General features: G+C 37.2%; 1 protein-coding gene across 2 annotated transcripts in view; it reads right to left on the bottom strand.

The window, feature by feature from the left end:
* Positions 1 to 12,898, bottom strand: part of LOC107159588 (P2R1A-PPP2R2A-interacting phosphatase regulator 1-like) — a 70,096-nt gene that overhangs the window by 29,887 nt on the left and 27,311 nt on the right. The window contains exons 5-8 of one of the 2 annotated variants that reach the window (XR_007344831.1): positions 7,067 to 7,110; positions 6,909 to 6,963; positions 5,011 to 5,103; positions 3,293 to 3,350 (exon numbers count right to left, since the gene is read on the bottom strand). Coding sequence is in view for 1 of the 2 variants with exons in the window: in XM_015506179.2 (XP_015361665.1) it covers positions 5,011 to 5,103; positions 6,909 to 6,963; positions 7,067 to 7,110 (192 nt within the window). In the remaining variant the exon portion in view is untranslated. The remainder of the gene's footprint in view (positions 1 to 3,292; positions 3,351 to 5,010; positions 5,104 to 6,908; positions 6,964 to 7,066; positions 7,111 to 12,898) is intronic. The other variant, XM_015506179.2, reaches the window with a different exon arrangement.

Raw genomic sequence — 12,898 nt, 5'->3', positions numbered from 1 at the left:
TTAAGTGCCCCTGGGTTCAATCCCTGGAAAGAAAGAAAGAAAAGAAAAGAAAGAAGAAAAACTATTTGCTAAAACCATCATTACTTTAAAAATCATTTACTCTGCATAATTTTTACAAAGTTCTTACATTTCCTACTTGAACACTTATTTGTTCTTGCTTACTCCTAATGGAAGTAACTGTTACTTATCACATACAATATGCCTTCATTTACTTAGAGACTCTGATCTTTATTTCACATTCCTTCACTTTATAGAGTCCTCATTCTTTTGAGGGAGGGTACTGAGGAACTGAGGATTGAACCCAGAAGTGCTTTACCACTGAGCCACTTCCCTGTCCTTTTTGTTTTTTGAGACAGGGTCTCTCTATGTTGCTTGAGGATCTTGCTAAATTGTTAGGCTTGCCGTGAACTTAAGTTGTTAGGGGGCCTGCCTCAGCCTCCTAAATTGCTGGGGTTATAGGCCTGTGCCACCATGCCCACCTGGCAGAGTCCTCATTCTTTTTAGCATCACCACACACACATCCCTACTTGACCCCTATGCCTGCCACCAGGACCTCATTTCTATTTTTATACCATCTTTCCCCTTGTTTCATTTGGGCTAATGGACTCTAAATAGGACATAGGTCGTTGTTTCCTAGTGAATATTTATATTTCAAAATATACAAATAAGATTAGATTTATCTGTTATTGTATTTGGCCAAGAAGGTCCAGATGAATTTTTACTAGAGCTGTGTAGGGTATGCTTGGGAGGGTTTGACATAAAATATAGACTAGGTGGTATACACAGAATTTGCTTTGGAGTTCCCTTAGGTACACCTAAAAGAAAAAAGCAGATGTCCCCCAGAGCAACCGATGTCACAGTAGATAGTAGATGTTACACATCTACTAAGATACTGAGTAGAGACCAAATCCATTATGTTAAAATTGAACAATAAAAACAACTTTTTTGGGTGGTGCTAGGGATCAAACCCAGGACCTTGCACATGCTAGGCAAGCACTCTACTACTGTGCTATACTGCCTTCCCCAAACCATATATATATATATATTTTTACAGTACTGGGTGTAGAACATAGGGCCTCATGCATGCTAGGCATGGGGTGTACCACTGAGCCACATCCCCACATTTCCCTAAACAATTTTTAAATGATAAATTCTAAGAAAACTCCAAGCACTTTCAATGTGATAAAAATGTTTTACATATAAATATCTTATAAAAGGAAAAACTGTTTTAAGTTGATAAAGCATTGTTTTCTTTCTTTTAATATTTTTTAGTTGTAAATGGACATAATAGCTTTATTTATTTTGCTGAGAATCGAACCCAGTGCCTCACACATGCTAGGCAAATGCTCTGCCACTGAGCTATATAGCCCCAGCCCAAGCACTATTTTCAATTTAAGCATACTTAATTTTTCTGCAATGCTAGGGATGGAATCAAGGGCCTCACTCATTGTAGGCAAGTGCCCTATCACCGAGCCATATCCCCATCCCTAAGCACACTTCATTTTAAATATTCAAAGAAGCCAACTTCCTACCAGGTCTTAACTGCTGATATATTTGAATGATTTTCAACACCAGCCCAAGCTTCACAGCACAAGCAAATGATCCCTTAGTTATTGATGCATCTTCACAAAACAATGTACTTAGTTTGGAAATGAGAATTTTCCAGAATTAACCTAGTCTTAGTCTTAAAATATAAAAAGTACATTCTGAGTTAAGTACATTGTTAGTGATATTTCCATTAATTAATCCTAAATACACAAATCATATATTTTGCTGGGCATAGTGGCACATGCCTATTATCCCAGTGGCTCAGGAGGCTGAAGCAGGAGGATTGTGAGTTCAAAGCCTGCCTCAGCAACTTAGAGAGACCCTAAGCAACTTAGTGAGACCCTGTCTCAAACTATAAAAAGGGCTGGGGATGTGACTCAGCGGTTAAGCGCCCCTGGGTTCAATCCTTGATAATCCCTCCCTCCAAAAAAGTCACATATATTTCAACTTCTTTCCCTATCATTTCTTCATCCTCTTTCTCATCATGATGGGTTTTTCACAATTACACACTTTTAAGCTTTATCTCCTTTCCATTTACCGATATGCCCCTCCCCACTGTAGTTAGACTTTGTTCCAATATATATAATTCAATAATGGTATTTAGAAAGGAACAAAAGCATAATTTATTGAGGTAGCACCGAGAAGCAGGATCTAGTTGTATGGAGTTTAAGAAAAGATACTTCTGGGGCTGGGGTTGTAGCTTAGTGGCAGAGTGTTTGCCTAGCATGTGCGAACCACTGGGTTCGATCCTCAGAACCACATAAAAAATAAAAATAAAAAATAAAGATATTGTGTGCAACTACAACTAAAAACATATTTTACAAAAAAAAAGAATGGATACTTCTGTTCATTCAACTGTTCTTTTACTATTGAGTAGGTAGGTGGCTTTCCATATATTTAATCAAAAAGAACCTATTCCTTCACATATATTGTTATTGTTCAAGTAGACATAAGTTGTGTTAACTTATTCATGATATCAATGTGTATATGTGCAGTAGTGGGACATGAGTTGAGATTCAGAAAAATACTTGATGACTGCCCCACTCTGTTCGTTTGTTCATTCATTCATTCTTTCCTTCCTTCCTTCATTCATTCACTCCCTACCTAATTTTAGAAAATATTTAAGGCAGCCAGCTTCATAAATCATACTTATTTAATGAAAATCTTAACAGCCAGGCCAGATGTGATAGCGCATGCCTGTAATCCTAGTGGCTTGGGAGACTACGGCAGGAGTATCGCAAGTTAAAGCCAGCCTCAGCAATTTAGCCAGATTCTAAGTGGGGCTGGGGCTGTGGCCCAGTGGTAAAGTGTTCACCTAGCACATGCAAGTCCCTGGGTTTGATCCTCAGCACCACATAAAAATAAATGAAATAAAGGTATTGTGACAATCTACAACTAAAATATTTTTTAAAAAAAGATTCTAAGCAACTTATCAAGACCCTGTCTCTAAATAAAATATAAAAAGGAGCTGGGGATGTGGCTCAGTGGTTAGGCGCCCCAGGCTCATAAAAAATCATAACAGTCAACTAAACTAGAATTAAATTCCTCAATTCACATTTATATAGTACTTTATAGTTTTCAATGTCTTTATAAGTATTTCCATCTGGGTAAAATAGAAGAGGTATAGTAACTTTTCAAATACATTTTCAACAAATAAATCCTTTAAAAACAATTTTTATTGTTTTAGTTATTTTATAAAAAATGAGCAAAAGTTATATTTATTTCTGAGAGAAGATAAAAGTACCTTTTCTTTTTTTGGTCCAAGGATAGTTATTTTAACAGTGTTGGTGGGCCTGTGACTTCTAAAATAAAACCATCATGATCATTAGAAAAAAATCTGGAAAATAATCAATGATTACTTCATTATAACAGATCTAAGTATAATACACTAAAAAGAACTCTGAATACTATGTGATAACACATCATTTTATTGCTTTTCTGTAAATGTGAATAAATCTAGAAACACATCAGAAGCAAATTGTCTTCTAATTCACCAAGATTTAGGATTTTAGAACCTACAGTGTAGAAGAACCAGCAAGTCCAGGTTGGGACATGCCTTGAATCAAGTTGAGAATTGTGGATGAAGAAGTTCTTTAAAGTACTAGAGATAGGGCTGGGCTGTGTAGCTCGGTGGCAGAGTGCATGCCTAGTACGTGTGAGGCACTGGGTTCGATCCTCAGCACCATGTAAAAATAAAAATAAAGATGTTGTGTCCACCGAAAACTAAAAAATAAATATTAAAAAATTTTCTCTCTCTCTCTCTCTCTAAAAAAATAAATAAATAAAATAAAGGTATTGTGTCCATCTACAACAAAAATTTAAAAAATAAATAAAGGCATGCTGTCCATGTACAACTATAAAAAACTTTTTTAAAAGTACTAGAGCTAACCAACACTTATGAACAAGATCAGTCAAAGGAAGATTATGGTCAAATAGGATTAATGAATTGTTGAATATTTTCTTTATTTTCACATGTTCTTTGTCACTTGGGTTTTTTTTTTCAGTGTATAAATCCAAACAAATGACATTTCCATTTCACTAAAAAGAAACCACTTCTTTGGTTGTCATAGAACCTGGAGCTAAAATTTCTTTTAAGTTTCTAAAATTCTTATTTTATAAGTAATGTGGTTATTTTCAGACAACTAAACTTACATCAAAACTCATACTGAGGGACTGGGAATAGGATTTAGAAGCAAACTGGTGTAATTCACACAAGTTTATAATGATGGAGAAAAACATTGCTAAAACCAAATTGGAACAGAGGTTTTAAAACCATCACTTTTGTCAGAAAGGTCAGTGGTTTCCTAGGGCAGGAAGAGTGATGGGGAGGAAGACAGTGCAAAAGATCATGAGGACATTATTTACACTGTGGGAACTCTTCTATACCTTGATTGTGGTTGTGGTTATGAAGCTATAGATAATTACCAAAATTAACCATATACTTAAAAGTTGGTGAATTGTATTGTATATAAATAATATTTTAAGAAATGAAAAAGAGGGTTGGGGTTGTGGCTCAGTGGTAGAGCACTTGTCTAACATATGTGAGGCACTGGGTTCGATTCTCAATACCGTATAAAAATAAACAAATAAAGGTCTATTGAAACTAAAAAAAAAATATTAAAAAACAAGAAAGAGAAAAGTGTCACTGACCATCATTTATACCATAGCAAAATATACTCCCTCAGAGATTTTTTTTGTACTAGGGATTAAACCCAGGGGTGCTTAACTACTGACCCACATCCCTAGCCCTTTTTATGTTTTATTTAGAAACAGGGTCTCCCTAAGTTGCTTAGGGCCTCACTAAGTTGCTGAGGCTGGCTTTGAAATTGTAATCCTTCTGCCTCAGCCTCCTGAGTCACTGGTATTACAGGCATGTGCCACAATGCCCAGCCCTCAGAGGTTTTTGATTGGGTAACTACTAGTATTTCCAAGAGCATAGACTTCAAGGCACTCCTTACTTACCTTCCCAATCCATTTAGTGAGAGAAGCTGCTTGGGATACTGGGATTAGATCAATGCTCTTTACAGTGGATGGTGTGTCCAGATCATCGTCATTCTGTGAAAGCAGAAAGCAGTGGATAATTGTAGCACCAATTACTTATTAATCAAATACTTCTGGAGATAGCTGTTGCATGGGAAAGAGAACCCTTACTACTGAGCCTGACTTCATGTAGAGAGCACTCATCATGATAAAGCAAGCAGGGAATCTATGGTTTACTTCAATAAGCAAAGCTTCCCTTTGCCTCTTAGAGGAGAGAGCTCTGTAGTGGTTAAGGGGCTTCCTTAGCACCCCAGAAAACTTAGAACATGAGTACTCAATATTAAGAAATACATACTATATACACAAAATCTAAATTCAGCTTTCCTTTTTGGATTTGACCTATCCTTTGCTACCAAAAACTATAATGCTATGTCCAGAAAAGGACCAAAACGGATTTAGCTAGAACTAAGACACAAATGGGACAGCAGGATCTATTAAAAAAAAAGTTTACAAACTTTATGTGTACAAAATCAGTACTACATAATTGAGGGTTTTAAAATAGGCACTTTTCTAAAACACAATGTGAGTTAAACTTATATATTACACATTCCCTTTCTCCTCCTATAATACTTGGAGAATCTCTTATTCACTTACTCATGCCAAAACCTAAAGTAATTAGAATTTGGCCAGCTAAAGGACTCCAATAACATCTATAAATTGTTATTAGAAACAAAATGTGAACAGGGACAATCCTCCAAAAGGTATCTATCTATTCATTCTTCAGAATCTATTCCAAAATCACGGTCAGATGCCCATCTAAGGTACTCAGAGCTCAAAGGAAAAGATGTCTTCTGTTGATGACCCATTTCCTGATTTAACAACTCTAAAATCTGGAAATTGGAATTAACCAGAATCTCTCCCGCTCAAGTTTCAGTTCAATTCTTATTATCTCATTATCTGAAATGTCCACATAAAAAAACACTAAATATCAACCAACTACCATAACTAAGCAATCATGATGTATAGAGACATTAAAAATGTGAACAAGGGATATAACTATATTCTGAATATGTTTAAATTAAAGGTTGTATGTTAAAATGTTAACAGAACTATATGTCTGTTTTACAGACATAAAAATGCAATAATTTTTCATAAATCCATTGCCTATAGCTTAAAACTGATATATAGTTAGTAAATGATGTAGAAGGAAGTAAAATCATTTATCGTTTTGTAATCTAAGCATTTTAGTAAAACTGAACTTTTTTTAAATTGAGGATTGAACTCTCGGGCCCTCAATCACTGAGCCACATTGCCAGCCCTATTTTGTATTTTATTTAGAGACAGGGTCTCACTGAGTTGCTTAGTGTCTTGCTTTTTGCTGAGGCAGGCTTTGAACTTGCGATCCTCCTGTCTCAGCCTCCTGAGCTGCTGGGATTACAGGCATAACTGAACTTTTTAAAGATTCTCTAGGACAGAGATGAAGCTGGTTTACAACAGCTATGGTTTTATATCAGACAACTATGTACTTTGAACCCCACTTTCAAATAATGATAGTTATTTTTTAAATATTCCTTTTAGTTGTAGATGGACACAATATCTATATTTATTTATTGTTATGTGGTGCTAAGGATCAAACCCAGTGCCTCACACATGCAAGGCAAATACTCTACCACTGAGCTCCAGCCCTAATGATAGTTATTTTATGGATAGATCATAAGCTGTTTCTTAAGATAATTCAAGTTATTTATGGAAAAGATACTGCTTAAATATCAAACAAGAGCTGATATTTTCAGAAATTACAGTGAAACTAGATAGCACAACACTACAATAGAGAAAATTTGAAAGTTTGGGCAAAATTAAAGTGTTACTGTAAAACATACCAGGTTCAGACTTTCTTCCCAAGACTGACTTATCTGTATTGCAGTGTGTACCTCCCTACAAAAGAAAAGAAATCAGTACTGTAGTTTGCCTATCTGAAGGAAAAGATATAACTGAATATACAAATTATTAAAGTGGTAATTGAAAGTACAGTACTCACCGTTCATGCATTGCTTCTTTGTTTACTACATCCATGCCTTCTTCCTGGAAGGTGGGAAGATGAGGGTCAAGTGAATGTCTAGTTCCTGTGGTTTCAAACAGTTTCATTTGGATTGAAAATTTCAAAATTTCATTTGGATACATCTATATTATTACTCATGGGGCTATAGAAGAGCTACAGTATAAACAAATCTCCATATAAGTAAATTGTTCTGCATTCTTCATTGTTACACAAACTACCACACAAAGATATATTACTTGTGCATTACAGTACATCAGATATGCAGGGAAGGATTAGATGAAAAACTTTCATTCTGTGCTGGGTGAAGTGGCGCATGACTGTAATCCCAGCAGCTCAGGAGGCCGAGGCAGGAGGATCCCAAGTTCAAAACTAGTCTCAGCAATTTAGTGAGGCCTGTCTGAGAGTGAGAGAGAGAGAGAGAGAGAGAGAGAGAGAGAGAGAGAAGAGAAAGAAAAAACAGAGAGTTTCAAGATTGTTGTTTACCCCAGTACAATGGCTCACACCTGGAATTCCAGCAACTTGGGAAGCTATTGCAAGGTTCAGTCCAACCTCAGAAGGGCTAGCCTCAGTGAGGCCCTAAGTAACTTAGTGAGACTCTATGTCAAAACAAACAAACAACAACAATGGGAAAAAAAAAACAGGCTGGGGATATAGCTCAGTTGTAGACTGTCCTTGGGTTAAACCCCAGAGTCAAAAAAAAAAAAAGATTGTTGTTTACAGTATAAACAATACGTTTTGGGGAGTCCATAATAGAAGAGTGGTAATATGAGTTGCCTCAGTCTGGCTGGGCACAATTCAGGAGCCACTTGTCAAAAGAAAGGAACTTTATTTTTAGAACCACACATGCCAAACAAAACCGCTCCTCAGGAAAAACCCTCAGAGCCCAACTGCCACCACTGGCTTCCCACAAGTCTCTCTCTCAACCACAAGCCTCTCCACCTCCCACAATCCTCCTGCTCTTGAGGCCGATTGGCTGGGTCACGTGGGCGGAGCCAAAAAACTCCCCCAATGAGCAGCTCCGTGGTCTGAAAGGGCAGGGAAACAGCTCAATGAGCATCACCGCAGAGGAGCCAATCAGCTAGATGTTGCTGGGGCCGCTGTGAGCCAATCATCAGCTGGCAGTCTGAAAGGGCGGGGAAACAGCCCAATGAGCATCACCGCAGAGGAGCCAATCAGCTAGATGTTGCTGGGGTGCTGTGAGCCAATCATCAGCTGGCAGTCTGAAAGTTTGCTGGGGCCCCTTCGGCTGTGGCTCTCAACAATGAGTTGTATGAAAAGAACAAAATTTGACCTAGGCCTTTAAAGATGCTCAAATATGGACAAGCAGAGGAGTGGAGGGAAGAATATTCCAAACTGAAGGTACCATATGAACAAAAGATTAGAGGAAGAAAATAATATGGCAATTTACAGATAGTTGACTCTAGCTTGATGAACAGAGTTTGTATGTTAGAATAATGAAAAGATAAAACTGAGAGGTAAGACAGAATCAGATTTATGGGATCTTAAACAACTGAAGAGTTTGAACATAAAGAGTTTGGGTAAAAAAGAATAGTTGTTAGGCCCAAAGACTTTGGAGCCAAAAAGAACTGATTAGAATCCCAGATTCCTAGAATCTGTAACTCACTACCTGTGTAACCATAGATATAACCTAAGCCTTGGTTTCTTCATCTATATAAAGATGATAATAATGAGAATACTAATGTTCTTGATAAGTTCTCAACATAGTGCCTATCATGTAGTTAGTGCTCAATACAAATCAGTTATTCTTAATCTATTTTTTTTGTGTGTGTGTGTGGTGCATGAGGATTGAACCCAGGGCCTTGTGCATGTGAGGCAAGCACTCTACCAACTGAGTTATATCCCCAGCCCTAATTCTATTATTAACAGTTAATGGGAAAGCAGTGTTACTTTTGTGTAGTAGAGAAAATATGTAAAAAATAATGTTTTAGAAAAGTTATCTTGAGGGGCTGGGCTCAGTTGGTAGAGTGCTTGCCTTGCATATACAAGGCCCTGGGTTCAACCCCCAGCACCACAAAAAAAAAAGAAAGAAAAAGAAAAGTTATCTTGATCTCTGTAATCTTAGCAACTCGGGAAGCTTAGGCAGGAAGACCATGAGTTCAAAGCCAGCCTCAGCAAATTAGAGAGGCCCTAAGCAACTCAGTGAGACACTGTCTCTAATATATAAAAAAGGGCTGGGGATGTGGCTCAGTGGTTAAGCACCCCTGGGTTCAATCCTGGATTTTATATATATATATTGATGTTGATTGTGGAAGTCAGATAAAACTGGAAGAGATAGGAAATCTGTTAGGACATTACCTTTGTAATTTGGACCCAAGGGACAAAAGAAGGAAGTGGCACTGAAAACAGAGAAGATGTTGTCAAGGAAAAATTAATAGGATTAGAGGTCTAATTGGATGGAAAAATAAGACAACGTGAAAATTAACTCTTAAAACTATGTCATGGTGACTATTTTGATACCATCATGGAAAATGATGGAAATTCGGAAAGCTAGTTTAAGAAGAAAACCAGTATCTTAGAATAATGGAATAATAGTCAATCTTTTAAGCTCAAGGTATTTTGAAATTCAATCAATGAACAAGCAAAAAGCAAGTTTTCCTGGAACTGGGACTAAATTTTACTTAACATTCCTCCCATTCAAAATAGGAGCATGAGCTGGGTGGCACACAGCTGTAATCCCAGCGACTCAGAGGTTGAGGCAGGAGGATAGCAAGTTCAAGCCAGCCACAGCAACTTAGGAAGGCATTAAGCAACTCAGTGAGATCCTGATACTAAATAAAAAATAAAACAGGGCTGGGGATGTGGCTCAGTGGTTAAGCGCCCCTGGGTTCAATCCATAGTACAAAAAGAAAAACAAAAAAAGAACCCCACAGGAGCATGAGGTAATATCAGCTATTGAGTATTATTAGTAAAAGGGAGTTGATGTCTTTACATTTTATGTCTTGACTTTTTCCAAAATGGATTGGAGAATTTTAGATGACTTTATATTAAGACTGTAAAAATAAGGATAAAATTCTAGTATACAGTACTCTTTGCCTCTGATGTAACTGTCACACTTGAGAATTTAAGGTTGTTTTATTTTTCTGGTATGGTACCAGAGATTGAACCCAGGGTACTTAACCATTAGGCTACATCCCTAGCCCTTTTTTATATTTTATTTTGAGATAGGGTCTGGCTAAGTTGCCAAAGTTGACTTTGAATTTGCCATTCACCTGTCTCAGCCTCTGAGTCACTGGGATTTCAGGTGTGTGCCACTGCACCCCACAGAGTAGTTTTCAATTTTTTGTGTGTGTTTGCTGGGGATTGAACTCAGGGCCTTGTGCATGTGAGGCAAGCACTCTACCAACCGAGCTATATCCCCAGCTCATAGTTTTCAATTTTTTAAGTACACAAGGTAAAAAAAAGAAAACAATTTTCCTCCCTGAGGGAGACTATGCCTGAAAGATTTAGTTGTCAAATGCCTGCACAGTGTTCAATAAATGCTTGCTGAAACAATTTGTAAACAAAGATCAAATTAAATTTCTTTTAAAACAAGTTAGGCTCTTCCCTTAAAGAACTTCTGTTCATGAAAGAGACTAGGCACTTATTAGATTCTAAAAAGAAAAAAAGGAAGATAAAAGAAAGTCCTCAAAAACATATCACAGAAATTGAATTTCAATGCTTTATTAGATAAGAAAATACTCACAAAAAGATACTATTTAAACTGTGCCCATCATAATCACAACCAGTTGGCATAATCCATCTTAAATGGCTTAATCTTTGTTTTTCCGGATACTAGGGATTGAATTTGGGGCAATCAATCACTGAGCCACATCCCCAGCCCTATTTTGTATTTTATTTAGAGACAGGGCCTCACTGAGTTGCTTAGCGCCATGCTTTTGCTGAGGCTGGCTTTGAACTCACAATCCTCCTTCCTCAGCCTCCCAAGCCACTGAGATTACAGGCATGTGCCACCACGTCAGGCTTAAATGGCTTCATCTTATAAAGTTCCCTTATATTTATGTCTAACTTCAATTTAATTAGTAAAATCCGGGTAAGATAAAAAGAAAAATGTGATATGTTATTAAAATTCAAATTTGTGAATATATAAAAACAAGGATTACTAGAAATTCAAGTTAGAACATTTAAAAAATCTTTATTTTTATTTTTGCATTATAAAATATATATAATTGTGGGATTTGTTATTATATATTTGTACATGCAAACAATAGAACAACATAAGGAAGGACTATAGAACAATATAAGGAAGATGCTTTTCAATTGATTTTACTTAAGACACCATAGAGAAAATCAAGTGCTTACTGGATGCCACTGTTTCGTTTTGATTTGCTTTCAGTAGTGGGTATTGAACTCAGAGCCAAGTACAAGGAAGTACTCTACAACTAAGCTACAAACATATCCCCAGCCCTTTTTAAAATTTTTTATGTTGAGACAGGGTCTTACTAAGTTGCCCAGGCTAGCCTTCTCTCAGCTTTCAAAGTAGCTGAAATTGGCAGGAAGATCACAAGTTTGAAGCCATCTTCAGCATCTTGGAGAGGCTCTAAATAACTTAGCAAAACCCTGTCTCAAAATAAAAAGTAAATGTTGCTGGGAGTACAGCTCAGTGGTTAAGCATCCCTGGTTCAATACCATTATAGATAGACAGATAGATAGATAGATAGATAGATAGATAGATAGATAGATAAAAGAGGGTTAGGGATGTAATTCAGTGGTAAAATACCTCTGGGTTCAATCCCCAGAACCAAAAAACAAAAAGTAGCTGAGATAACAGTCCTGTGCCACCTGGATACCAAGGATTTTATATCCTCCTTAACAAGTCAAGAAATAAAGTTATACACTGAAATACTGCGAGCAAACTCAATCGTGTCCCTCAAAATTCAGACATTGAAGTCCTAACCCCTAGTGCCTCAGAATGTGACCTTATTTGAAGATTGGGCCTTTATAGAGGTAACTAAGTTAGGAGGAGGTCATCAGGTTGGACCCTAGTCCTAAATGACTGATGTTTATATAAAAAGAAGAAATTTGGGGGCATAGCTCAGTAGTAGAGACTGGCCTAACATGCACAAGGCCAACACCTTCCCCCCAAAATAATCCCAGAAATTTAGAGACTGGCACATAATACAAAGAGAACTCCAAAAAGCTTTCAATTTTTTGCTATGCTAGGTAAAACCAGAAACCAACTTTTGTTCTCTGAGGGAGACTATGCCTGAAAGATTTTAGTTGCCAAGTGGTTGTACAGTATGTCTTCATATGAATGTGAAGACAGCCATCCACAAGCCAAGGAGAGAGGCCTGGAACAGATCTCTCCTTCACCTCCTTCATAAGGAATCAATTCTGGAACACCTTGATTTCAAACTTCTGGCCCCCAGAACAGTGAGGTAAAACACATTCCTATTGTTTAAGATACACAGTTTGTAGTACTTTGTTACAGCAGCCTGAGAAAACTCATACACAAATTATTTCTGCAGAGCATTTACTCATGTTTAATATTTTGGGAGATAGAGAACTACAGAGGATGCTTTCAAATCTCTTGAAACAAAATATCACTTGTTATTAGGAAAAGAAAATCACAAAAACATTAAGGAAGAACTACTACGTTGCCGCAGTCTGGCTGGGCACAATCAGGAGCCACTTGTCAAAAGAAACTAACTTTATTTTTAGAACCACACACGCCAAACAAAACAGCCTCTCAGGAAAAACCCTCAGAGCCTCAACTGCCACCACCGGCTTTCCACAAGCCTCTCTCTCCCACACAAGCTTCTCTCCACCTCCCACAATCCTCCTGCTCTTGAG

Source organism: Marmota marmota, unplaced genomic scaffold (genome assembly GCF_001458135.2).
Source record: "Marmota marmota marmota unplaced genomic scaffold, marMar, whole genome shotgun sequence".
Classification (NCBI taxonomy): domain Eukaryota; kingdom Metazoa; phylum Chordata; class Mammalia; order Rodentia; family Sciuridae; genus Marmota; species Marmota marmota.
The sequence above is the reverse complement of the archived record's forward strand: the minus strand, read 5'-3'. Positions and strand labels throughout refer to the sequence as shown.